Genomic DNA, 26,934 nt, shown 5'->3' on the forward strand with positions numbered 1-26,934 from the left:
CAATTTATTCTGTCTCTTTGTTGGGATAAGAGCAGTTCACCATGGCAACCACGGGCACAGGGCCACTCCAGAGCTATAGGCTCCTGAGGAGAGGTGGGGGAGGCTGGGGATGTGGGACATACTGAGGGGAGACGTGGCGGGGCTTTGTGGGAAATTGAGATGTGCTCAATTGACAAAGCCACCAGTCGAATGCCCCTGTATGACCAACCGTCAGTCCCAGCAGACATGTCTAAGATTATGTCTCCAAAACATCTAAAATAAGCATGTGCACCACATTTTTCATAACAGCGCAGTGGTGAGAATGGTTTGGCCCGGACATGGGGTGTGGTGAAAGTGCTGGCTCATGTGGAATGACAGGAATGTGAAAGGGCGAAATGATTGACGGACGGACGGAGTCCACTGAGGGGGCTCTGTTATGAAGAGGTGACTCCCACACAACAATAAGCTCTCAGAGGTCAAACACACACACATGTCAGCACTACAGATGCTGAGTCTGTGCGTTTAATAAGGGTTTGAGAAGATACTTGAAGGGTGTGTGAAAAGGTCACATTGCTGGTTATGAGGTCTCGCAATAAGTCAGACAAAGACACTGTTAAATCTTTTAATTCCCCTACTTTACTTTAAAATATGGAAACTACAAAGAGCCCAAAAGGTCACATTTTAGAAACTCAAACTGTTCGAAGGAAACAAAGCTTTGCATTACATTTTTATTTGTACAAAGGCTACATTTAGCTCCTAAGACAAACCAAAATATCCCAACAGTGGATATAAAAGATACAACATTTGTATCAACATAATCAATTGTTAATATACAGTAGGATAAGAGGCTAATGGCATTGTACCATCACTTGAATGCACTAGAAAGCTGACTGGGTTGGCACAGCAGGTCTTGAAGAAAATAAAGACTAATGTGAAGACAAAACTACTTGAAAACAATCTCCAATGTCATCAGTTACAGTTTTCAGTTACAACTACAACTAGGACAAAAAAAATGAAACATGGCTGGTTTTCATGCTCTGCCGGACCCTGAATTGTACCTTATATGATTACATATGACAAATCAAATGACTTGATCCATAGACAGATTTAGTTCCATTGGCAGGAACAGTCCAGAGGCTCTTGAAAGTTGTACTCCACGACTGTGGCGTTGCGAGAGCAGTAGAGTGTGACGGAGCGGGTTTGTAGTCCACTCTCGCGGCAGCACTTACAGAATCGGGCGTGACTGTTGATGTTAAAGTTGAATATGGTGGCAGACGGGCATTTCCCATCACAAGAATAGACTGTTACCTATAAGAGGGAGACAGAATGATGACAGAAGGAGGCATAAGGCAAGGCATCATTTTAGTTATTTTCATAATACTAATAATAATTTTGTTTTAGCCTCGTCATTTAGTTAGCATGTCTCTCTTCTCTCACCGGTGCATTGCTCCTGCAGTCATCTTTTCTAATTGTAGTCCGAATGGCCACACGTTTGCATGTCTTACCATCCTCTTTACCTACACACACATTCACACAGACATCAGATGCATACACAAAGTAACACCAGAAGTAACTCCAGAGACACAGTACTGTCTGAGCAATAACTAACACAGCATACCGTTTAACAGTAGAAAACAAAAACAACACAAAATATGTGCACACACACACGCACGCACGCACGCACGCGCACACACGCAGGTCAACATATGCTCACGGAAACACACAAACACACTCTTTGATCATTTTACCGCAGAGATGGGTCACTCATACAAGCCTCAAAGGCCTATTGAGCTGGGCTCTTTGTTGCCCAGCAGTAGGAGATTGCTTTGATTGACAGTTGGGGGGGGGGGGGTTCCTCACAGCAGAGATCAGGCTCTCCTATTGGCTACTGACCTAAATTTAACCGTACTTTTAAGCCAATCAAAGCTGGTCAAAAGGATTCTGTCTAGGGCTGGAATGTATGAAAAGAGTAGATGAACTCCAGTTTGTTTTTAATGGATGACTGTAACACTGGAGCTTGTTTCACAACTGGCGTTGTGAACCCTTTGATATAACAAAGCCTTTTCTATTATATTTAACATTGCATATTATCTGATGAATGGTTTTGCACTAGAGATTTATGCAAGGTTAGATTTTGTTAATGTTGTTAGAAAAGTTATGTTTGCTACAGTCTTTTCTTCATTTTAGTGTTGCACTATTTGCATGAAGTCTGTGTGCAACTATTTCTGCCTCTTATGAAATAATCATGAGAGTCAATGGACTTGTGAAAAGCTAAGAATGCCCCCGAGGGCAGAACACATGTGGAGGAGATGCCGGGCCTGACCACAGATTATTAGACAGTAACTCCTTTGTAATACACTCTCTGATTATTATAAAAAGACACTGCTGTGAACAGATAGATCATTTATCTGTACATACTGGGTGCTGTAAAATTGACTCTGCTTGTGCAAGTAAAAACAAACTTTAAGACAAACCCAGTGATTTTTGTCCATTCTTTAAAAAATGTTTTCCTAAAAGTTATATTAACCAGTGAGAGGAAAAAAGAAAAGACAAGACACACAAACAAACATAAAAATAAACTCACACCGCACACATTCACACAAGGCTTAAAAGTGCAAGTGAATGAGTCACTGAGTGTCAGGATGCCAGAATCATTGTAAGTGGGATAGTGCAAGATGGTGGTACCTGTGTCACAGTTAGTACTACCAGTGGGGGTTATGGGATTAACGGTAAATGGTAAAACACCCACTCCAGAACCTGGGAGCATCGTCAGGATCGCAGCCATCGGGTTCAAAGAACGTTGTGAGAACACACACAAGGTTACGTTTGGTTCAGAATACATAATTAAGCGTCACACAAAAACACACAGAGGATGGAATCAGTGCAGCTGGCATGCACATGGATTTCACTTGTTTTTTCGGGCGCTCCAGGCACACAGCCAAGGAACTCATTTAATGTACTACAAAAAGCAGCTCAGCAGAACAAACTCTAACCCCAGAACCATCTCACGTCCTCATTGGTAAAACGCTCACTGTGGAGCACCCTGATTGGCCAAACGGCAAGGCCACTGCAAAAGCAGGCAAGCGGGCGAGGCTGCAATGCCAAATCCATAAAGAGAGGAAAGGTCACCACTGCATGTTTATTTAAGCTTTAATTCACACAACTTAGAAATGGGTTATTACATAATGACAGGTCTTAAAAGCACAAGTTCAGGAAGTTGTATTTTGACCTAGAAATGATATTAAATGTCATATTTCATCATTCTATTTACATTATTATTATTATTTTATTAAGTTTTCCCACCAAATTTTCTTCTGTCTGAGCTGTGCTGGCTCTTGAATATGTCAACAGACGATTTGAGGACAAACTGGTAAAGCCAGGGATTGTGGGAAATGTAGTAATACGGCAAACAACAATGTATCGACAATCTCCACCCTCTACAAAAGGCCACACCCCCAACCACTCAGCCAATAAGCCCATCCACTGCCAGGCAACAAGGCGCTCACCCCTCTGATTGACAGCTCAAAGCATTACCAGAAGCATCAAATAAATTTGGAGACTCACATGTCCTGCAGCAACCGTCCACATAGCTCTGAACCACCCCGCCATTCTGCAAGAGAGTACAAGAAGCAAAACCAGAGTTAATGGGAAACATACTTCAAAGGACACCAAAGAGTCCAAAATAAACATTTTAATACATAATAAGGTTGCACCAATCAGTTAGCCTCGAGTCATAATTGGCAGATAGTTGAAAGCTGATATATGAGTACTTGTCAACTGCTCCATCCATCAAAGAAAAAAGGCTGTATGATTTTAATGTATTTTACATAAAGTGTGAGCAGGATTTCAGATATATAGTACATTTAGAGGTCCTGACCTGAATACACTCTGTGTCATTGAAAGGCGGGCAAACCACTCCAGAGGCAAGTATCACCGCTCCCACTGCTGTTTCCATGCAGTCGTAACGTGTACAGTTCTCCACCCAGGAACTCCCTGCCTGCACACACACAATTAGAATCAGTACTGCTCCAAAAGCAGCGCACTGAACACATGCGGATGGGCTTGTCCTTACAGCGAAAAGCTCTGCTGTCCCGTTTTCATTGGTAAATGTACAGGAGACATTTTTACAGGAGCCGCAGCACACCTGAGGGTCTGTGGAGGTTACATACACCTGGTGCTAAAACGATGAGACAAACACACAGGTGAAGGATGAGTACAAGATGCAGAAGGTAAGAGAAGTGAATGAGGCATGGTGTTAAAGCTATATAAGAGTCAGAGCTGAAATCAGAAAAATGTTTCTCACAATGATTATGTTGTCTATCAAAATGTGCTTAATGTTGTGAATGTGTTGGATACATACTGGCCCACATTTTTGGGAGCAGTTGACAGAAGCAATTTCCATTGCGTAGAAGCCAGAGTCTGGATCTCTTTGATGCAGGCAGTGGACAGTGTAACACAGCTCTCCTTCAAAGTACTGAACCAGAGACTGGCCAGGGCTGAGCACTGTTACCCCTTGGAAAAGACACACCTCTGCCTTCTCTACACACACACACACACACACACACACACACAGGATAAATAAATCATCCCATACTGTAAGTGACAAATACAAAACCATTTTTCATGGTAAGTATGCCAAGGCAGCCTAAAAGTCAAAGCAGTGGATGAAACAAAGTCTACAGCACGTCAATTGCCACCCTAGTGTCAGGTGTGTGTCCGTGAGCTCTCGTGCTTGTTACACGTACGGCATGTGTGCTGAAGACAGCCACAGTTGGTGCTGCTGTCTGGAACCTCGACCAGCACTTCCCCCTGAGAGAAAAACAGAGTGCTGACTTAACTGAATTTGCTTACTTTTCCTTCCTTCCCACAAATACCTTATTAGACAGGGACTTGTGATGCAGCTTTTTGCTGACTTACCACCTGGCAGATGGGGAGAGAGCTGTCCTCACATTGGCATTCTGGGAGTGACAGAGAGAGAGTTAAAGTGAGAAGTGTTAGAAGTTTACGCAAGTACGAGACAGGAATAACAATGTCCGAAACAAATCCAGTCATAAGCTCATCACACACCAGCAAAAAATAGGATGTATACATTATGTGAGGGATTTTGAGTGCGTACCACAGTGGTGCTGCGGGCAGCAACGTCCGGGGACAGCAGTTTGAACCAAAGAGAGACCAGGTGTACAGGTCACAGATGATTCAGGGCACAGGTTGGCATCACACACTACAATGCAATAGTGCAAGTAGAAACATTACCTTGAAGACACAAACACTAAAACACACATATACAGTACACACACTCTCACACACTTACCACAATGGTATTGTGGGCAGCAGCTGTTAGTGGTGTTTAGATCCACGGCCAGAATTTCTCCATGTGAACAAGTTGGAATGGGTTCAAGACATGACTCACACACTGCTCAGACAAAAAGCACAAACAACACATTCAGTTTTGTTGCTGTAATTGATGGAGGTGCCAAAGATGGATACAAAGCAGATGGCAAACCTCATACTAAAGACTTCTGTTTTTAGTTTATACTGTGAACCACATTTAAACTTACAACACAGGTAAGAGTAGCAGCAGGATTTCCCCCCCCTGACCTCCACTAGGAACTGATCTTCCCTGCAGTTGGGGGGAGGCACAGGAGGGCATGCCATGGGGTCACATTCTGAGGAAGGCAAGTCACAGCAAAGTGTTTAGTGTAAATGTAAAGGTTCCGGACAAATGTTCCATTAAACAAAGACTTTACAACATGTCTAAAAAACTTGGAAGGAGTAGAGAAATTATTTAGTTTGTTTTCACCACATCTGTACTCTGGGCAGCAGGACAGAGCGCTGTAACCAATAACTAGCCGGTTCCCATTGTCACAAGGTGGAGCTTCGCTGTCACAGATGGTCATGTTGCACTCTGACAAGTTGTGAAGGAGCAAAAAAGAGGAAATATCACTTAATTGGTAATATGTTCACTAAAATTATTTTTGGTCTCTGAAATTAAAGTATTTGGGCATAGTGGTTAGCTACGGAATTGGTGAAACATCATCCTCAAGGGTGAGACTTAAAGGCAGAATGAATCAAAAAGATTAAACCACCTTTTCTGGGATGCGGTCTTCAGAAGTTTGTTTTTTGGATCAGATTATTTGCTTAGCAAAGAAGAACCTGATCTTTAAACTCACCACATATCTTCTTAGGGCAGCAGGCTCCTTCTTCCAACACATCCAGTACATACTCTCCTTCCCTCTCACACAGCGGTGTAGGGACAGAGTTGCAGTCTGGCTCCAGAGCCACCACAGAGCCATTCTCCATACACTTGTACAGACAGCAGCCGCGAGCAGAGCCATTCCACACCTCGCCCGGGGACCGAGGATTACCCTCATTATCTGTGCACACTGGATACATCAGAACCAAGTAAATGCCCTGTATGTGAGTCTAGGAGTGATATAAAGTAGTCTAAAACCGTAATGGATGACTGTTACACTCAATTTAGGAAGACTACATTTGGTCAATCAGCTTTTTCATTTATAGCAGTAGAACAGTGGAACATCCCATTAGAGATTGTGCTAGTCTCAGCAGTTTTAAAATGTCCTTTAAATGCCCAGGGACCACATATGTAAATTAGTTGAATAGCTAACTCTGGCACAGGCCTTGAACTGTACATGGTTAAACTGGGACTCTCTGACAGTGCAGTATTCATCACAAAGGCGTGTAATTACTCTGTCACTCACCACAGCGATCCTCAGTCACACAGTAAGGGGAGTCAGCGCGGTGCAGGATGGTTCCACTGCGGCACACACACTCCTCTCTGATGAAGGAGCAGGTGGTCTCTTCGTAGTACTCTGTGTTCAGACAGGTGCGGCTGGCGCAGGTGCTCACACATGGCTGATACTCCTTACCAGGGGGACACCGCAACGCTACCGGGTGACAGGCACTTAGTGACAGGCATGTGCAAATGAAAAACATTAATAAGGTTTTTTTTGGCCTGGGTCTCCTTACGGCAGAAATTGTGTCTTCTCCAGCTGATGCAGACTTGATGTGTGTAGCAGACCGCCACGTACGCCGCCAGAAAGTCACACTGGTGATCCTTGTAGTGCAGGTCCCCCGCCCACATGATGTCGCAGAACTGCTCCGGAGGGACCTGCAAACACACAACCAGCCAAGAATATTTTTTTGGGGGCTTTTTCCTTTATTGTGTAGAGACAGTGGATAGACATGAACGGGGGATAGAGATGGGGGATGACATACAGCGAAGGGCAACAGTTTGGTCTCGGTGCCACTGGGTGAGTTAATGGCCGCCCCATGTTTGGCATTTTTGCTTGCTAAATTGCTTAAATGATAAATCCCATGTCAGAATTGTTTTAGATTAATTTTCATTACATTGACTTGTCAAATAATCAACTTATCTTTTCTGTACCGAAGTCATGGCAAAGTAGCTATAGACAATTACACCTGTAAAATGCTGTGTAAATCCAGAAGCTACCTTGCTGTGGCATGGCATGAAGGCTCTCTGGCGGAGCATGGAGAGACAGGTGGAGCAGTCCTCAATGGTGCAGTTGTCTCCGACTCTGCGTGTGTGTTCGGTTTCATCAGTGGTGTGGACTCTCCAAGCCTGCAGGAAGAGCACCATATCTCCCACCTCTCTGACCACCGTACCATTGGGCAGCTTCAGGTCGTCTTCAGGGTTGCCATCACAACAACCTGATATAATGGACAGAAAGATGTTTGGTGTGTTTGTGACAATGTGAGTGTAAGGTGAAGGTTAAGTGTGAGTGTGTGTGTGAGAGAATGTGTGTTGTTCTGCTGCATTGTCAGTGAGAAATGTGTATGTGGAGTGAGATAATGTGTGTAAAACTGCCTAATTAAACCAAATGGCTCTCAACATCTCAAATTGTCATATCCCATAATCACTCAAGTCAAAGTGATGCTACTGTGTAGACATTAAGCCTTTAGGTGTTGATAGCTGGCCCTTACATAAGTCAGTACTTAGGCCACTGTTGATGTAGATAATACTGGTGTGTGTGTGTGTGTGTGTGTGTGTGTGTGTGTGTGTGTGGACTCACCACACAGGCCTCGAGTGGGCACAGATGCATTATAAGGAGTGATGTACTGCAGTACCATAATGCCAGTGCTGTGATACCATTGTATGCTAACCCCACCAGGTGTCTGGATCAGGTACATGCTGCCTGTGTCTTCCACATAAAGAGAATGTCTGGAGAATGGAAGTCTGGCAGGTCTGTAGTTTACTGTCACCTAGAGACAAATGGACACACAGCCACAGAGGAACCACATTATTTGTGTGGAAAAAGTTGAACTCTTGGCAGTAAAATAGGTAAAAGACTCACCTTGCGATCCAGTCGGTTGATAATGATTCTGTAGGAGGAGGTAGTAATGTTCAGCTTTTTAAAACACAGACCAGATGTTCCACCTGTAGGACTCTGTAGGGGAACGAAATTAGAGAAATACATGATAATATGTATTGAATGATAAAAAGAATTTGATTTTGATGCAGACACAATTGTAGGGAATTTAGAGACTCTACTCACAGTTCGTCTGATGGAGTTTACACTCTGCAAAGAAAACAAAACATTTTTATAGTAAAAATATATATAGTTTTCAGATGAGTTCATTTTTTATTCTGGATGTTACCTGGCTGGTCGGACATTTCTCCACGGCGCCAATAATAGTCTCTCTGGGCAGATTAACCAGGATGTAAGAGCCGTTATCATACAGGGCAACATTGTTGCCATCGAATGTAATAACACGCAGATCTGACATCACAGTGCATCGACCTGGCAAAAGCAAATTGTATCATTAAATTCGCAGATCGTTGTGGCAAACAATGGATTCTATTAACTAGACCTGCTTAAACTGAATCCCTGCCAAATCTTACAGGGGCACTGCCACTGTGGACAGCAAGGGTCTGTGTTGATGAGGATGGGCAGGCCCAACAGACTGCACTGGGGCTTGGTGGTGTTGTAGCGACAGTGTAGAGAGGAGTTGTGAAGCAGCAGCTCTCCATTAAAACAGATCAGCTCAGCACACTCATCAATGCGGTAGGAATACGGAGGCTGAGGAGACAAAGACACATTTTGTTTTACAAAGTTTATATGACACAACAGTCCTTCATAGCCATCAGCAGACTTTTGTTGCATCACTAAACTCAAACATTTGCATTCCTATACACCTGTTCTGTCCCTAGTCTCCATTTCCTTAGGATACTTGTACAGATACAGACAGATTATGGATTCATCCTATGCATATTAAGAATAAATGTAGTGTTTCTACTACTATTTCTGTAAGTAGCACATAAAGCATGTTATGTACTACATATCTCAGAATAGAATAGGCCCTATTTCCCTATCTTAATAAAAAATCTAATGAATGCTGACCAAAAGTCATGTAGCTGCTCAGGGCCATGTTGGCTCACAGTCACGGCTTACTGGGACAGATGCATAGAACCAAGGCATTGTTAAAGTTATTAGTAACACCTGCACATTTCAAGCAAGTCAAAATGCCTGCTGTGAAAATGGCCTGTAGATAGAGAAGTAATCCCTTTAATAGTGCATTCATTCATGTAAGTAATCAATTACATCACACACCTAGCATAACTGTCCCGATTTATCAAGTTCAACACACACATTTATCTTCAAAATAATTATTTACAGGTTTTTGAAAAATGTGTTTGCGAGTGTGTTCTCAACTTGAAGTGTTTCACTGTTAACTTACTGTGCAGGGAGAAGTGGGCAAGAGGAATGGATGCGTGGTTGATGCTTCCTCTGTTATCGGAGAGGTGTCAGGGCTTGGGATTATTTCCGTGGTACTTGGCTCGGTAGTGGGCTCGAAGGTTGTAGGAAATGGTGCTGTGGTTGTCTCAGCAACTGGTGAGGTGTCTGTTGGCGTGGTAGTCTCTACGGCGATGGTTGTATCCGCAGGTGTTGGCTGAGGAGTGGTTGTGGTTTCGGTAGGGGTTTCAGGTACAGAGGTGGTAGAGGTGGGGGCAGTTGTGACAGCTGTGGTGGGTGGTGGCTGAGTGGGGACGGAGGTTAGAGGAGGTGGGGTGGAAGTTGCTGGTAATGTCGGCGATGGTGCTGACGGTGTGGTAATGGAGGGGGAGGTAGGAGTGGAGGGTGAGGAGGTGGAAGAAAGAATAGTAGGGGAAGGAGGAGAAGAAGTCGGGGTGACTGTAGTAGCATCAGTGGATACAGTGGAGGGTGTTGCTGTGCTGGTGGTTGTAGTGACCCCTGTGGTTACCGTAGTTGGAGTGGGGGTCATCTCAGTCGTGCTGAGAGTAGTTGTCTCTGGCGGGGTGGAGGGAGTGAGTGTGGTAGAAACAATAGTGGTGGGAGGAGCAGCAGGAGATGTAGATGAAGTAGGGGTGAGCCGAGTGGTGACAATCTCAGTGGCTGATGTTGTACTGGGAGTAGTGGGAGTGGTAGTGGTTGTTGTGGGCCTTACAGTAGTGGAGGAGGTAGTTGTTGCCCTTGTGGTGGTGGTGGTGGTTGTGGTTCTTGGCCTTGTAGTAGTAGTTGTAATGGTTGTAGTTGGAGTTGTTGTTGGTGCTGTCGTAGTTCTGTTGGACTGCGTCACATATGCAAAGGGTGTCGGAGTTGGGGGAAGAGACACACCTAGTAGAGATGATTAATACTACATATTTTGTATTAATTATAAAAAAATACATTAAAAAAATATTTACAATAAATACTATACGTTCTGCATTAAAAAAACTTTTCAATGGCATTTTTAAGACACAACACTCATCCGTTACTCACAGTCCTCTTTGTAGACACATCTTCGAGTAACTTCATCGAGTACCATGTTCTTGGGACAACGTGGGAAGCAGCCTTCCACACTGCAACACACAGAAACTAATTCAGCACCTGAGCTTAGCATTGATAATGTTATTTGTATAAGTGCTTTTAATGGACCACCCCTCTTACGGAGGCAGGAAGTGGCAGCGGGTGGCATCTGGATCACTGCACGCATGGACACAAGGGCTTGCACAGGCCTGGTAGCGCCACTCACACATCATACGATAAGGTATCACAAAACTGCTCTCTGCCAGAGGAGAGGAAAAAAACACCTGATTTGTTAGTTTTTGTGTGTGTGTGTAAACAGGTGTGTTTGTGTGTTGGGTACATGTATGTGTTTCTGACCCTCCAGTTTGAAGCTGCTGCTGGCTTTGAAGCCCTCTGAGGTGTCATATCTCTGAGCTCGTGCAGCACTGCGTGTCAGTGTTAGAAAGATTCCAGGTTGGCCGACAAGCTCGAATGACGTACGATCTGTCAGAAACAGTCCCTGGTGCTGGATAAAGGTTGCCCTGCGATTAAACTCCGGCCCTCGACTCCAGCGCTCCAACTGAAGGCGGCTGCGTCCCGACACGACAAGGAAATAATTTGGTCTCTCCGCAGACTCCAGTGACACCACAGGGACACCTGTGAAAATGTGCAAATGCGGGTTAATTTATCCAACAAAACAAAGAGTAGTAGCGTTTCACTGTGTGAATGTGGCTGCTCACGTGATGTTCTGTCCTTCTGCAAGCCTGCTGTAACCATGAAGTTGAAGAGTAAGCCTGGGGCGGGCAACTGCCCTGGTCTCTCTCTCACCAGAGGAAACACTGAGCTGCTGGTGCGATTCACTCCAAACATGGTGTCATTATAAACAGCGCTAACCAAGGAAAATGGGCCATCGCCTAGCTCTGTGGGGAAGCAAGAGAAAGAGAGGAAATTAGAGTGGTGGCAAGCTAGCAGGGAATCAGTGTGTAAGGTCTGGAAATTATACACTTCACAAAATAGCTTTATGAAAACGACTTACGCTCACTCACACATACCTTGATTATAGTATTCACAATCATAGGCTGAAAGAGACCAAAACAGTTCAGAAGTTAGAAAGCATTTCAATAGCTCTGAGGTCATATATGACTGAGATCAAAAAGATTGGTGTTTGCAAAGAAGTACTGGTAAAAGTGGGTCAAAGAGGTAAGCAGGGCTCACGTCTCAGACCAACATAGAGTAGGTCTAAGCATGATGAGCATGTATGTGTACTCACGACAGACAGAGGGTGATCTCCAGTGTATTGTGACCCCCTGTTGACAGCATTTGTGTGCATATGCAGCGATGGATGTACAGAGACACTCACAGTCTCCCCCACGGTTACAATTGCAAGTGTCTGTCAGGCAGTTCCTATAAAACCAGGCCACATCCACCTGAAGGGTGTGGATAACATGGTCATACAAAAACACAAACAGACACATATATGCGCATGCACGCACACGCGCACACACACACACACACACACACAATCATAAAGGGAACCAGGCCAACCTCGCTGGGGGAAACTGTTTAGGAGGTGAGTATTTGTCAATAATTCAGACAGGAAAGGAGTGATGAGATATCAGGACAAAGAAATGTGGGTCAACCTTGGGAGCAGAGGGGATCAGATGAGCTCTATGACACACAGACAAATGCATCAGAAATGATCTGGTATGTCCAAAGGCAAAGTTAACTGGGCCTTTGTGTTTTTGACACTGGCTAGCGTAATGCACAAAAAAAGCACAATTCATCCCATCAAAACTTTAATCTGTATTATTATCTTTCTAAATGTGAGAAGAAGCTCAAATTGTGTTTAAATTGGGTGCTGCATCCTGAATTGCAATTAGACACAGCCATGTTAATGAAAAGGTAGTCTGGAGTAATTCAGACATGTTCCTATTTTCTAATAATGGTTACGAACAATCCAAAAATTCATGTTAAAACCATCTGTGAGATGTGGCCAGTATCATACTGCTTTTGATCCTAATTATTCCTATTTTATGCTCAATACAAAATATATTACATTAATAACAGTTACTGTAAGTTACTTTTACAACAGCATGTCATCAACTGGCAATAATCCTGTATAGCAGGATGTCTGAATTGTGTTCTGCAGTACAGTACAGTCACACCATGAATCTTAAGTTTTTGTAAAAACATTTGCGTCCAAAAATGTCCTATCATGCAGATTATCCAACAAACCAGACAAAAAAAAATTCTCAAGAAGGCAAGCTTTAATAGTGGCTTTCGTTGGATGGGTACATTTCTCTCCAATTAGAATATGAAGAAAACTCCAGCAAAGTCACATAAACAGGGATGGTTGTTTCTGAGCAGATACAAATGGATTGCAAGGCCACAGAATACCACAGGATTGAATTACTCTGTTACTTTTTTAACAAGGTGCTAATAAATGATGTTTTCATGTGCAATGTGTCTGTAGGAACAATTGACATCAATAATCAAATTACAAAAAGACACATTAAATGCATAACACGTGAGAACAAAGGCATTGTTAAAGAAATATGCAAGGATTAGTTACTAACATAGCCATTGTGCTTATCTTTACTGAGAGTGTTAGTGACATGCACATTGTTAAAAAAAAGTTAACTAAGTATGGTTTTCCTGAGGTGGCCCTTTTACATGTGTATATACATAGCACCATCTGCTGGCCACATAGAGAAATGCAATACTGTAGTTAAACACACAGGTGTGTGTGTGTGTGTTTGCGTGTGTGTGTGTGTGAGTAGCCTTGGATTTGGTGTGGGATTTGGTATTTTTCTCTCAGGAACAGTGTATTCGCTGGGATCAGTTAGGGGTTGTTCCCATAACCCCTCACAAACCCCAACTCCCCTGCTGCAAGCAAGATAACCTTTCTACAGCTCACTCTGTACGGACGTTTGTTTGTGTGTATGTGTGTGCATCAGTTCACCACTCACCACGTTGTGACAGGGTGCAAAGACATCGCTGTAGAGGAGAGCACACTCCCTCTTGGCGTATGGCTGTCTGCCTAAGTCGCCTTCACATGGTCGCTCAACTATGTAGTCACTTTGACACTAAAACACACAAAACACACATTGAATGTGATCAGAGTGTCTGATTACTCTTAAATATCACAACGGACTCAAGGGAGACAAGCCCACATAAATTACAGAAACAATAGAGAGCTAGAAAGGAGTGAAAGAGTGAGTGAGTGGGAGATACACAAAGACAGAAAAGGAACGAGGGTCAGGGGAGAATCGAGCTGGGCTGACTCATACCTGTCCCAGGGCCCAGCTGTCACCGAAGGTCTGTGCGTTATTGACTTCCATGTGGCTGGAGGTGGTCATATCATTCACTGTCACACTGTCAAAATTTCCACATAACCCACTGAGAAGACCCTAAATAAGAAAAAATGACACTGAGCCTGTTTTCTAATCAATTTCATGACGCATGCATGCATGCACGCACCCACACCCACCCGCACACACACCCATACACATCCAAGGACACTAAAAGCTCTTGGTCTAGACCTTCCACTGAGGTCCAGCTCTAATGTGTACAGTCGTCTTGCGGTCCCAGAGGATGGTCAGGTCCTGATTAGAGAAGTAGACCACAGTGTAGTAGCCGGCTTTCCAAAGCTCAAACTCTGATCCTCGACCTACAACAGTGGACGGGCTCTGAGGCAAGACAAACAAAGTAGACTGATATTTACAGAAATCAGTGGATTTTTTAACATATATTTCACTTATATATTTTTGAGAGGAAAATAGACACAGATACATAGCTAGATGGGTAAAGAGAAAGTGGGATTGTGTGTGTAGTCCGTACAGGGTTGCCGGAGTTGTCTGTGAAGTAGATCTTGGTAAGTCCCACGTGAATGACCAGTACTTTCATACACACAATGCCGCTCTCATAGCAGTCCTTGTTTTGGGCAACAATGGACACCTCGGTTTCTCCTGCACTCTGGTGAGAGGGGAAGACAAAATATTACTCCTGCGAGGGAAGGAAATCTTGTCAGCCTCTCATCTCTGTCCATCCTCACAACACAATGTTTTTGTTTGTTTTTCCACAATTTCCATTTTACTTTGGCCACAGCAGCCGGATATGCAATATCTGAATACCACATGATAGATGGTAAAGTGTGTCATTAGGGATAGGTGACAAGAAGAGGAAGCAATTCCAAGCTATTAAGAATGAGCTCTGACCAGCATCTCCAACCTTTACAGGTCTGCATGGTGGCCGGCAGCCTGTTATGTCGGAATTGGAATGTCTGTTCTGCTAATTCTAATTCTATATCCCTGGGAGCGTAGGAGTCCTGGGGTTTAAAATGAACACTGGTCTCTTTGTGTTGCTACAGCTTTGCACAACGTCTGCTAGCATTACCATGGTGCAAACCCACCAGCACGCACACAAGCACACACGCATGCAAGCAAGCACGCAAGCGTGCACGCACCTTAACGTGCTGCTCTAATTAAAAAACACTCTCTCTTCCAAGGTTAGAAACAAGCTTGGCTCTTCTTTACCAGATCAGAATCCATCCACGGCCAGGAAACGTGGCGATTGCTCCTCCTTTGCACTTAAACACACCCCATCTTTCACACACTTCTCTTCACACGCACTTTGACACTAACTTTGTTAGCATTTGTGGTAAAAATATGTGATTTTTGATTACACATTCCATACATTTGTCAAGTCAATTACATCATTGTAGACTTTTATTTGCACATGTAACACTCTACTTACAAAGATCCACACACACGCACACACACACACACACACACACACACACACAATATACTCACTTTAAGCAGGTAGACCTTACAGTCAGAGTGGTAGTCATACTCGAGGCCATCGAAGGTGTGGTAGTGTCTGTCGCTGTAGACAGTACACACAGCTGGACATGGTGAGTGGCTGCAGTTGAAATAGCCCCGGTGACAGACACTGAGAAGACGGACAGGTGGATGCACATGAGAAAAGTTAAGAGAAACTAACAATTAGAAGTTCTGCGATACAGTTTGCTAGAAATGTGTTCCAATTCTACGTGGAAACTTGCACATACTAAATGCAATAAAATGTTAATTTGGAAATGATATTGTTGTATTACTGCTCAGTAAATGAAGAGTAGAGTAAAAGTGAATACCATTTGTAGCATGATGTTTCCACAGTTTCTCCAGGCAGGTATTCAAGGCCCAGCCAGGCACAGGGACAGTTCTCTGGAAAGTAACACTCACTATGGTGCAGCACCAGCCTTTATAGATAAAACAGACTCAAGTATGAGGTACACCTGATTTAAAACCCATATTGCATTGCGTTACGATGCACAAAGCGACCTGAAGTGTAGATGTTGGATACTGTTAACACATTGTAGGTGGGGAAAGTAAACAAGATAACCCTCCACTGTATATTCTCAAGCACACACACCTTTAAACGCTCTGCCAGTCTTCCTTGAATAAATACACCTTCACAAGACTTAACATGGTTTTTCTCCATTGATTAAGGATGACTAGTTACTGGCTTCTAGGCAGCCACTGGTTTTAGCTGCTTTTATTACAGTATGAAAATCCACTTGCAGAAAATTGATTTTGCTAATCATTGCAATTAACATTTTTCATTCTTAAGATGATGCTTTGTTTTTGTGCCAAAGTCACATAATGATTGCATGGTAACTGCAAGAATTAAATTAACAAAAATACATGATTTCCTGAGAGGTAGGAAATCACTGTCCAAGTGGACTGGAAATATGACTTTTATGATCTTTGAAAAACAAATACATAACAATATTGGAAAGCAGTAGATGCTTATTTTACCCAGGAGGGCAGACACAGCCAGGGATGCATGGTGTGCTGGGAGGGCAGGTAAGGTTCAACATCAGGTTACGGCAGGTCGGTGCACAGGCCAAGCCTCCTCTCTGCTCGGTGCAGCTGTGGTACACTTTCCCCTCAGGACACTCCCCGACCTCTACACTATCTGGCTCTACAATGTGGGCACATACACAGACACACAGACACACACAGACACACACAGACACACAGACACACACACACACACACACACAAACACACACACACGAAAATCAATGCCTTAGACGCCTTAAACATCAAACGGAACAGCAAGTCATGGGAAACAAGCTACAACCGCAGACATAAGGCTCTTGATTTCAGCAAGAGGGACAAGGCTTGAAACGGCACTTTGTTGTTGGAAAGAAGGAGAGCAGGAACTAAAGGGAGGGGGGAGTGCGGAGAGGTTACCTTTTTCCTCTGGCACACACTCCATCTTCCCATTTCTGCACAGGCTGATGGGGGAGACAGAAAGGGAGAGAGCTTGGGAAATAGAGTAATGTTATCAAACACAAGGTTAGTGCTCTACATCTCACTTAAGCTTTTATTGCTTTGTCAAACGTATCAGAAGTGTGAGGATGTTACACTGTGTGCATTCAGGAGAGCAGCCAAAGTGAGTTTTCACTTTTCAGTGAAGGTCAAAGACCGCTGTGACTCACCAGGGGCCAGAGGCGCTGAAGCTCACCTCTCCTGGCTGTGACACACCACCCATGGAGTAACAATGACACTGAGACCTGAGGAGAAACTCATGACATGACACTCTAATTACATTAACTAGTGACCATACTTTTTGTGCTGGTTTCAGCCTGTATGTGTGTTTCTGCCAAATAGCAATTGATGACTTAGTTAGGGTGATATATGTAGGGGGCGAAGTCTTACAGTTGCACACAGCGCTGGCGCACATTGTCATGGTAACTGCCGTCTGGACAGCCACACCCCTCGGCACAGTCGTCAGGGTTACACGTCTCCGTGCTAGACAGAGCACGACAGGAACGCCCGCAAGACGACACACAAGAGTGGTACAGCATGCCTCCGAGACACACCACTCCTGTGTAGAGTAAATACACAAACACAAAGTAATACACATTTTATATACTGTACCCCTAAGTCAATGTAATCCCTCGAACTCTTTGAATATGATTTTACTCTTCTGAAACAAACACAAATACTCAATCTACACATATAGTACAGTTATAACCTGTGACCATTTTGGGTTGTACTTTTAAAAGTATTTTAAACACAAAAAAAAAATGGTTAAAATCAACAAACAAAGCCAAGTCCTCACCACATTCAGAGACGTGTGATCTGAAATTAATGCTGACTCCGTGTTTGGAGCAGAGGTAGGCATAGTGAGCCAGTGCTGTGCACAAACAGCTGCTCCCGCAACGACAGGCCTGGTAGCGGCACTGCTGCTGGTAGATGTTTGGGCTGATGTAGCCATGACACGGGGCAAACACACTCCCCAAAAGCACCTCACACTGGGAGGCATAGAACACTAGAATATATACAGACACACAAACACACAACCCTGTTTAACACATTTGAAATTTTAGTCTGAACAAACTAAGATACCTGCCACTAAAAGCTGTGCAACTCCTAGTATCACAATCATATTTAAGATGTGAGGATGCACAGTGCAGTCTGTAGAGCTGTTGGCACTTGAGCCCATCAAGTTTATTGCCCTATTGTGACGCCTTCTCTTGCTTAATTTGATTTCAGGCCACCTTTCACTCTTTCCATTTTCCTAATATTATATTGAGATTAAAAATAGGAAGTACACCCGAGATAATAATTAAAAAAAACACCAGAAAAATAGATGAAGACATTATTACCATTGTGCTGGTTCATCTCACATGGGTCTATGATGGGCAGGTTGACTGGAGCAACACAGGCAGATGAAACCTTCCAAGCGTTGGCATGAAGCTGAGGAGTGCCCTCTATCATACCTGCTGGGGACCTACACACACCAACATAGTCAGGTAAAGGGACATGTTCAACATTGATCTATAAGTGGGAAGTGCATGCTCACAGGAAGTCATCTCGTAGATTTCCATTGAAGGTTCCACAAAGACCCAGCGTCTGTCCACGCCACTGGCTATCCAGCTGCAGATAGACCCGCCCCCCTTGGCCATCATAATGCAGCCTCAGACCAATCCCTGCCTTCAGCTGTGTAAACACAGAGGTCAGCTTCCGCACTTCTACTGCATCTATATACCCAGAAACAAACATCAAAACCCATGATCAAAGATGAAATTTATATAAAAAAAAACATTGAAGGGTTCAGTAATTGTTTTTTAATTACAGTACATAGAAGAGTTATGTTAGTGTGATCTGACTGCATTTGATAATGCAATTGGTAACATACGTTACACCTGTGGTGTATCAAAGAGCTTTTTTTAATTCCTACCATCAACATAGGGAAGGACAGGCGCCGGGTTTACACCAATTATCACGTCCCCCTCTCTGGTCAAAGTAATTTGATGAGTCACATCTTCATCCAACACCACTGTCACCGACTGAATACACACCTGCTGCAGTAGGAACACAGACCATACAGAAGGGCAGGTCATATTTATGTAGAAAGGAAACTGCATGATTGGTTAATGTGTGCTCATGTGTGTATGCAAGTAATCATGCACGCTACCTCTGCACAGGTAGTGTATTGCAGTGTGACGGTGAATCGGCTGTTGCGGCTCTTTGCCAGCACGTACTGACACGCCCCCGGCTGGAGAAACATCCTACCGTCAAATGTCGTCACAAACACGTCACCTATCACCGAACACTCCACTAGAAGGGAGAAGAGGAACAGTAATAATCTGAATTAACAGTTTCCCCTTTAGTAACTTTCCAAAAAACGTAAACTTACCTGTGCAGTTGTTCTCAGTGCAGTTCCACACTCCTCCCATGCACACACTAACAAAGAATATACAGATAGATAGGTTAACAGCAAAGCAACAGTATATGCTCACTCATGAATACATGTTCATACTTACCACACACTACATCCTTGTTGAAGCACATGTCCTTGTAAATATGATGTACCATGGTAAACACATGGACACTGAGAAACAGCGATACATGTTCCATTTTGTAGGATAAGACCTGTGGGAAAGAGGATTGCAAAGTTTAGAGCTAGTTCAGAGGTCAATCAACTAAAGATTACTTATGAAATGATTTAGATAATGAAATACCATCAGGGCAGTAGCAGCCGTCCAGACAATGCAAGTTGGTTCCCAGACACTCTTTCTCAAATGTACAAGTGGGTGGACAACAACTGATACAGTCTCTATAGACAAAACTCTCCTCACAGCCATCGTCTACATATAAAAACACACACACTTGAGTTTTAGGCAAAGGCAGATTACAGAACATTGAATACATGTTGACCTAATATACATGTAGGTTGAGCTGCATTGGTAACTTACTACAAGAAGGGAAGCTGTCTCTCCACTCTCTTACTGGATATCCAACATGTGAGCAGGCTCGAGTGTACTCAACCAAGGCTCGACAAAACGTTTCCTCGTCATCGGATCTGCAGAAAAATAAAGAAATGAATAAATGTATAAAATGTGTTTGGGAAATAGCATTTATTTATTTATTTGAACAGTCGCCACAACTGAAGTCAATATGGGTGCTACTGATGGTTTATGTGAAGGTTTATTCTGTATCTTGGCTTTTACTAATAACAACACAGAGAACAGAGGGTGTGGAAAAAGTTGAATGTAACAATAATCAGTAGCAAGTTATTTTGACTTACACACAGAGGTCAGACACACAGCTGGCCACAAAGGGATTTGGGTCAATGTTTTCATGACAGGACAAAAACGGGAAGAAGAGAAGTGCGCTGCATTTCTCTATGGCATCCTGCACACATTTGCAATAAATATTGTATGGTATGAATACAAGGCACATAATATAGAATACAGAGAGGTACAGCAAAAAAACACTACTGTAGTCATTTAACACACAAGGACCATTCACTAAAAACGTTTTTTTTCATTAATATGCCTATAGCCTCCCTATGGTCCCCCTGTGGCTAGAAATGGCGATAGGTGTTAACCAAGCCATGGGTATCCTGCTCTGCCTTTGAGAAAATGAAAGCTCAGATTGGCCAATCTGTTACCTCTCTTTTCTCTGCTTTGCCCCGCCCAGAGAATTAGGCCGACCCATGAGCGAGAGACATCATGGATTTCAAACAAGCAAAGTGGCGGTTGGTTAAGGCCACCCTCCCTCCCCCCTTCAGATACTTCAGACTTCAGATATGGTATTAGGGGACCACTAAGGTCTATATAAAAGCACCCAAAGAGCACCATGTCATAGGACCTTTAATATTTAAATTCTGAAAAATCTAACTTCACTAGTTTTATTTTCTGCCAAGCAGAAAAAGAAATGTATATGGTGTTCTATGGTGACATACAATTGAGAGTATACCAATAGTCAAACTAAGAGTGTGGTTCTTACATCCATGTCTGATTCAGAATGGCAGGGCCCATTGAAGTCAAGGTCTACTGATGGACAGGCTCTCTCATGAGGCAGGTCCACTGCCCAGCTGTTAGCAAACAACACAGGCTCATCTGTCCGAATACCTAAAACACACAACCAACACACATACATTGTGTATGTACACCCAGTGCACAAGCCACAAGAAACATGCAGAAAATGAATAGTTAAGCATTTACACAGGGAAAAGATAATGGACAGTTGATGTACCATTCAAACAGGTAGATTATAAATTTGCTTCTTTATTGCCAATGTCAATGCCAACATAAAATGAAATGATGAAATATAATTAAACTGGGCATTTGGAGGAGATCTGATTAAAACTGTGTGTTTGTAAATGTACTATGTCCATTTTAGCTTCATAGTCAGAGCCTTGTCACTTGTTTACGCTCGTTCTCTGAGCTCATCCTCACTCTACTGGACAGCTCTCTGCTCAAACAAGTAGGGAACAGCAGTTCATATTACTGTTAATCTGAGGGAGAATTCTTGCTCCTTGCAGCCATTCAAACCCAAACTATCCGTTCTCCCCTATCCTTCCACTGTAGCCTCTTCAGGTCCCACCGCTACTATAATTGGCCGGAATCAGTGTTGAGTGTATAATAATAATAATTGAGGTCAGTGGGTGCTGAGAGAAGGGATAGAAGAAAGGAGGGGAGGGGCTCAGACCGGTCTTACCACGGGAGGTGGTGAGGTCATCGCCAGCAAGGTGGTTGAAGTTCCCACATAGGCCACAGGGAGCACCCTGGTGATCCTCGCTCATCTTCAGGTAGACGCCCGAGCCTCCATCCCAGGCCAAAGAGAAGCCAAACACACTCTTCACCAGCAGGTAATCAGCCAGTCGCTCAATAAACAGACCGCCTACTGTCTGAGGAAGACTTAACCTGATATTTTAGAGACAGACACATAGTGTAACAGAGAAAAGTTCCCCTTCCCTTTCTGTTCTTAGAGTTTTGTAGCAAGATGCTTTATTGAAACCTCTTAAATTCTATTTTTCCATCTACTACAGAAACAAACACACACGCACGCGGGCACACACCTTCGGCCTCCCTGGTGGACCTGATATCCAGAGATGTGGATCTCCTCCTCATTTGGGAAGAACAAACTGAGAGCTCTTGGGCATGAATACACACTCCCATCACACAATCTGCTGTTGTGGACCTGAGAAGACAGGAAAAACAATGGAAGAGAACATAAGAAACTTTAGGGTCACAGTAGCTTGGAAAGCATTGTAGCAAGCAATGTATTACTGTAACAAGGATTAGCCACGACCTGTCATGAGCAGCTAGCATTCTAAAGACCACAGTCACCTGTTGGGTAATGATGCTGCCACCAACTGGCACATACTTAATTTACTGAGACTATGATTGATTATCAAACAATATATGACAAAGGATATGAGGGATGGACAGAGTTAGATTTTGAGGTAACGTTATTAGCAATTAAAAACAACGTTACAAATGTTTGAATGTTGAATGCTGCTAGCATTATTTGTCAGCTTAATGGATAAAGATGATGAAATCCTATGTTTGTTAAGGTTGAAAAAAAAAGCAGAAAAAGACCATAAAACAACAATTGGTTGGTTAATCTGTTAATTTTACTTAAAGTAGAGAAAATGGTGCATTTGTTGGAGACTCAAAAAAATATCCAACAGGGTCCATTTTATGGTAGGGAAACTGAAAATAATATGTCACCCAGTACAACAGTTTGGCTTCCTGATGTGTTTTAAAAAAACAGTGGAGGTGTATTGCACAGTGGACTTAGCTATATCATGGTTTGACTAAACAATTCTCGTCAGTAGGACAGATTTATTGTTTTGATCTTTTCATGGAATTTGTAGGCAGCACACATATTGAATACAACCAGACTTATCCTTCACTGTACATGAGGTCTTTTAAATATGAGTTTTAAATGCAACATGAAACAACTCATAAAGAGTAATAAAGGAGAACTCATAAAGGCCTAAGTCTTCCGTACCCAAATTTAAATTGCAAAATGATGTAATAGATCAAGAGATACATACTGTATGCCAAATAAAGACAACTTGGTTAGTTTAAGTAGTAAAACATCACAGTATTTTAGCTTCTTAATGGGACTTGTGTATTTTTTTTATTCTAGTGTCAAAAAATGAAAAAGTCAGACAACCCTGTATACATACAGGTTGAATTCTAGTTAAATATTTAAGTGGGTGATTTCGATGCTCTTACCCACACTGTGTACTGTGGTGCAGCTGAGTGGCAGTCCTGGGCCAGAATATAAGAGCAGGTTCCAGGGAAGTAGAAGTAGATTCCATCAAATGTTTCGTAGTGGTTCTGACCCCACGACCTGCAGATGCCGTCCCTATCCTTGCCCTGGTTAGGTACTGCGGGAGAAACGGCCAATTCACTCAGAAAACATTCCCATAACGATGAAGTAGATCGGTTTCATGTGGTTACACAAATAATTTCAGCAGAAATTGATACTTTGTTAAACTAAGAAGGCAAGTCATACATCTCTTTTATCTTATTTATAAATTTCATTTTATTTCATTAAACTTGTCAGTGGAAAATGAATACCTGAATTTTCTAAAAAAGCCCTTTGTTACAGGAAATCCCCAGCTAGTGATGCCAAGATGCTGCCTAAGACCCTCCCCAAAATCTAAGGGGTGGGGGCTGGTGGCAGTGAGTCACATCCTCTAATCTTATCAGTGAGTCATGCTGATGGGAATTGGAAACTTCACATTTTGAAGATGATTCTTTACATATGTTAATTACAAGACACCCATATTTCAATTAAAAACATTTCCTAATCTTATTTAATATCTTTTAGAATGAGCTCTGTTATCATGATCTTAAAAATTGACATTATAGCTGGGAGGCTTGATCATATTTCTCAAATGAGGCTTACCACTTTGATGCTACGATTTTTTTTTACTTGATTGTGCTTAATATGTATATTATTTCTCCTCTTGTAAATAGTTTATTTGAGGATTTAATTTCAAGCCTTAGTTCAGTTACAGGCCCCTTTACAATAATCTGGACCTCAGATCTCCTGATATTATTTTATGAGGAGTCTGTTCAGAGTATAGAAATTGGAAACTCCATCACTCAACTCTTACCCTATTACCTTAGTGCAAGTGATTTTATATTTGCTGCTGTAGGGAGTAGAATCTCTGTGTGTGTGTGTGTGTGTGTGTGTGTGTGAGTGTGTGTGTGTGTGTGTGTTTGTGTTTGTAGGTGGATTGATTGGAGGCTGATGGGCCTGTATCAACAAAGACAGATAGAGAGAAAGAGAGAGAGAGAGAGATTTGGGGAAATATGATAATTAATACTAGAGTGTGTGCATTTAATTAACGTTTGCTGAATGATTGGTAAGTCTTATGAGCACACAGGAACAACCTCATACACATTCCTGTATAACTGAGTATGTAACTGTATACTGTATGCTGTTATTAAAAAAGTTGTAAGCCTGCTAACCAGCTAGCCTGCTGCATACCAGAAATGATGCTTGTCAGTTAACATTGGGTTGCAATGTGGATGATTTTCTGACAATACTGATCTGACACCAAAGGAATAAATGTAGGTGCATTGTTGTTCGAGTGTACTACTTACTGATCTGGCAGCGGTCTCCCAGTGCCTGGAACTGAGCACAGTCACACACACCGCCCTCCTGACACCAGCCACCATTGAGGCAGCCGCAATATTCTGGGAAAAAAAAACAGAACAAACTCAAGTTCAATTACACCAGTCTATCTGTATAACGATAGTTTTAAGCTTCTGTGAATGTACTTAGGGCTGCCTCAAAGTAGCGTATTTACCTGAAGAGGCATCTCTGGCTGTGTAGTTGTGTAAAATGCTGCGTGACAGAGTACCCTCCGACAGCAGCGGTCTGTATATCTTGGAAAACAATGAGCAATAAAAACTTAGAGTGTTACCCTGAATAATTCTCAAGGTTTAACAGTATCAGTGACACAATGCTATACCGTTGGTGACCTGCCGCTGTAAGTTAAAAGTTGCGTCAGGTTGAGTGGGAGAAAGCGTATGTGTGAGTGAGTGTGTCTCATTTTTTACAAAGACAGCTTTGTGCCGGTTAGTGTTGTGCGCATGTGGGTGCCCTGACCTCCTCTGGTTCTCTTAGGTGTAGTGTACCAACCTCCTCCCCAAGGAGATCCCGTTTCTTCCGAAGTGCATTAGCCCTTCTGCACACACACAAACATGCACATTAGTGGGAAGGAGCAGTCAGAGGGGAGACTTAAGTGCACTTTACACCACTTGAATTCGGACTCCAAACTCCTCTTTCTGAAACCTCACATGCACAAGTGCACATTGTCACAAACTCTAGTGACAGAAACACAAAGTGCAAATGCATTCATCCTCGTCAGCCTATACAGCTGTGTTAGAACTACCTTTAAAAAACTTGTGGTGATTTTCTTTGCTTTACCAAATATTAATTATATTTGGGGCACACTATTAATGAGAGAAAATCATTTCTTTCTTTTGACTTACCTCTGTAGTCTTCCTTCTGCCACTGAAAGTCGGCTCTGAGCTCCTAAACACAAAGTTGTAAATTTACATTACATTTTCAAAATAGGTATCAGTTATTTGTCTAGCATAAATAAATAAAATAGCTAAATGTAGATCCAGAAGTGTCCAATCAGAAACATTTTACCAATTCACATCTGTGTCATTTTTAATTATTTAGCATGCAGATTGAAGCCATGTTCAGACACAATATGAAGGGGCAGTACGGAGAGTAATATTTATAAAAGCAACTGACCTATGACGGATAATAAAGATAGCAGGTTACTTGATTACTATTCTAAATGAACTTGTAATATAAGGGTAGTGTGACTTAATAATATAAAGAAGCTTCCATACAAGACCTATGTCCATCTGTGTTGTTAAATGTAGTGCACATTCATACGTGTAGCACACTTTATTGCAAGACTAATACAACATTTTGGATAGGTAATTAACTGTCAGACTTACCCTCATGTAACAGCAAGTGGGAGATTGAAAACGACATAAGAAGAAATCGTTTTACTGTCCACTTTAAGTTCATCTCAGAGTCCGAAAGGAAGTCCCACCGAAACGTTAACGGTGCATCTCAATGGTCCCGGGAGGAAAGGGTTTAGGATGGTAGCACCGGAACGATGCTTGGATGTACCTGTTAAAACCTACCTGGTGGCGACAGCCCCTTTGAGAAGATGACGAGTAACCTACACCTGTGTGGGCAGGTAAACCTGCAGTGCTCTATCACTCCAACATTCTCCTCATTCAGCAGAACGGCTTGGTTATTCGGCTCTGTGGTCTGTGAGCCCGCAGTTCTGTCGCTCCATCACGGAGGATTTCACCTCTAAAGTTACGGTTACATTTTTGGATGACCACATGATCTAGGTGTGACACTTTTTACGTAGACACAAGTGGTGGTAAACTGCGGTGCCATTGGGCAAAACAAAGGTCAGGGAAGGGAATTACCTTTTAGTCGCATGTTGTGATAAGTTTGGCAGAAACTTAACGGTTTCAAAGGTTCTTGGGACACCATCCGGAAATGCCGTTAACACAGAATGCGCCAGACAGCGAAACAGTAAGATAACCTCAAAACTTACTGTAACGAAGCATTATACATCTTAACGTTACATGAACAATAACCGTAACACCATAGACAGAGCTCACGGTAAATGGGCTAAGCATATTGTAAACAGCACATGAGACAAACCAATGAACCAATGTATGGGAATAACGAAGCATTCCAGGGTGGCGCCCAAATCGTAGGAGGATAAAAAAAAACACTGCGTAGCTTTAACGTTACTGTCTCTTTCACTTGTGGTCTTGTTTGTCATTAGAAATGACATCAATCCTTGC

The 26,934-nt window shown here is 42.8% G+C and overlaps 1 protein-coding gene across 2 annotated transcripts; it reads right to left on the reverse strand.

The window, feature by feature from the left end:
- Positions 1-587: 587 nt before the first annotated feature.
- otogl (otogelin-like) lies at positions 588-26,290 on the reverse strand. 2 transcript variants are annotated; one of them, XM_034878792.1, is made up of 58 exons: positions 26,059-26,290; positions 25,576-25,618; positions 25,223-25,268; positions 24,888-24,966; positions 24,682-24,774; positions 23,299-23,453; positions 22,131-22,252; positions 21,770-21,975; positions 21,056-21,180; positions 20,352-20,458; positions 20,020-20,126; positions 19,786-19,911; positions 19,588-19,696; positions 19,461-19,507; positions 19,239-19,381; positions 19,002-19,125; positions 18,624-18,801; positions 18,427-18,551; positions 17,880-18,089; positions 17,474-17,642; positions 17,254-17,328; positions 17,006-17,049; positions 16,565-16,730; positions 15,898-16,005; positions 15,560-15,698; positions 14,586-14,720; positions 14,288-14,434; positions 14,036-14,155; positions 13,715-13,831; positions 12,016-12,172; positions 11,798-11,824; positions 11,486-11,665; positions 11,124-11,402; positions 10,908-11,025; positions 10,740-10,819; positions 9,697-10,595; positions 8,861-9,038; positions 8,617-8,759; positions 8,514-8,537; positions 8,313-8,405; positions 8,031-8,220; positions 7,451-7,668; positions 6,967-7,108; positions 6,699-6,884; positions 6,150-6,362; positions 5,780-5,884; positions 5,538-5,645; positions 5,291-5,392; positions 5,096-5,200; positions 4,897-4,937; positions 4,725-4,788; positions 4,340-4,518; positions 4,052-4,156; positions 3,857-3,976; positions 3,544-3,589; positions 2,665-2,736; positions 1,417-1,496; positions 588-1,287 (listed from the first exon to the last, which is right to left on the reverse strand). In XM_034878792.1, exons 1-58 carry the CDS (start codon positions 26,129-26,131, stop codon positions 1,087-1,089), a joined length of 7,893 nt encoding a protein of 2,630 aa, XP_034734683.1. In that variant the 5' UTR covers positions 26,132-26,290; the 3' UTR covers positions 588-1,086. The 2 variants fall into 2 exon arrangements, with proteins under 2 accessions (XP_034734683.1, XP_034734684.1); XM_034878793.1 differs by lacking the exon at positions 2,665-2,736.
- Positions 26,291-26,934: the final 644 nt, after the last annotated feature.

The sequence above is a fragment of the Etheostoma cragini genome, chromosome 8 (assembly GCF_013103735.1).
Source record: "Etheostoma cragini isolate CJK2018 chromosome 8, CSU_Ecrag_1.0, whole genome shotgun sequence".
Lineage (NCBI taxonomy): Eukaryota > Metazoa > Chordata > Actinopteri > Perciformes > Percidae > Etheostoma > Etheostoma cragini.

What these genes read in the sequence shown, in the direction of transcription:
- otogl (XM_034878792.1), bottom strand. Translation starts at nt 26,131, where the DNA reads ATGAACTTAAAGTGGACAGTAAAACGATTTCTTCTTATGTCGTTTTCA. An exon ending in CACCACAGTACACAGTGTGG is followed by an intron (nt 22,253 to 23,298) that starts GTAAGAGCATCG and finishes CTGTCTTCTCAG; the next exon opens with GTCCACAACAGCAGATTGTG. An exon ending in GCCCACTCGAGGCCTGTGTG is followed by an intron (nt 7,669 to 8,030) that starts GTGAGTCCACAC and finishes CCATTATATCAG; the next exon opens with GTTGTTGTGATGGCAACCCT.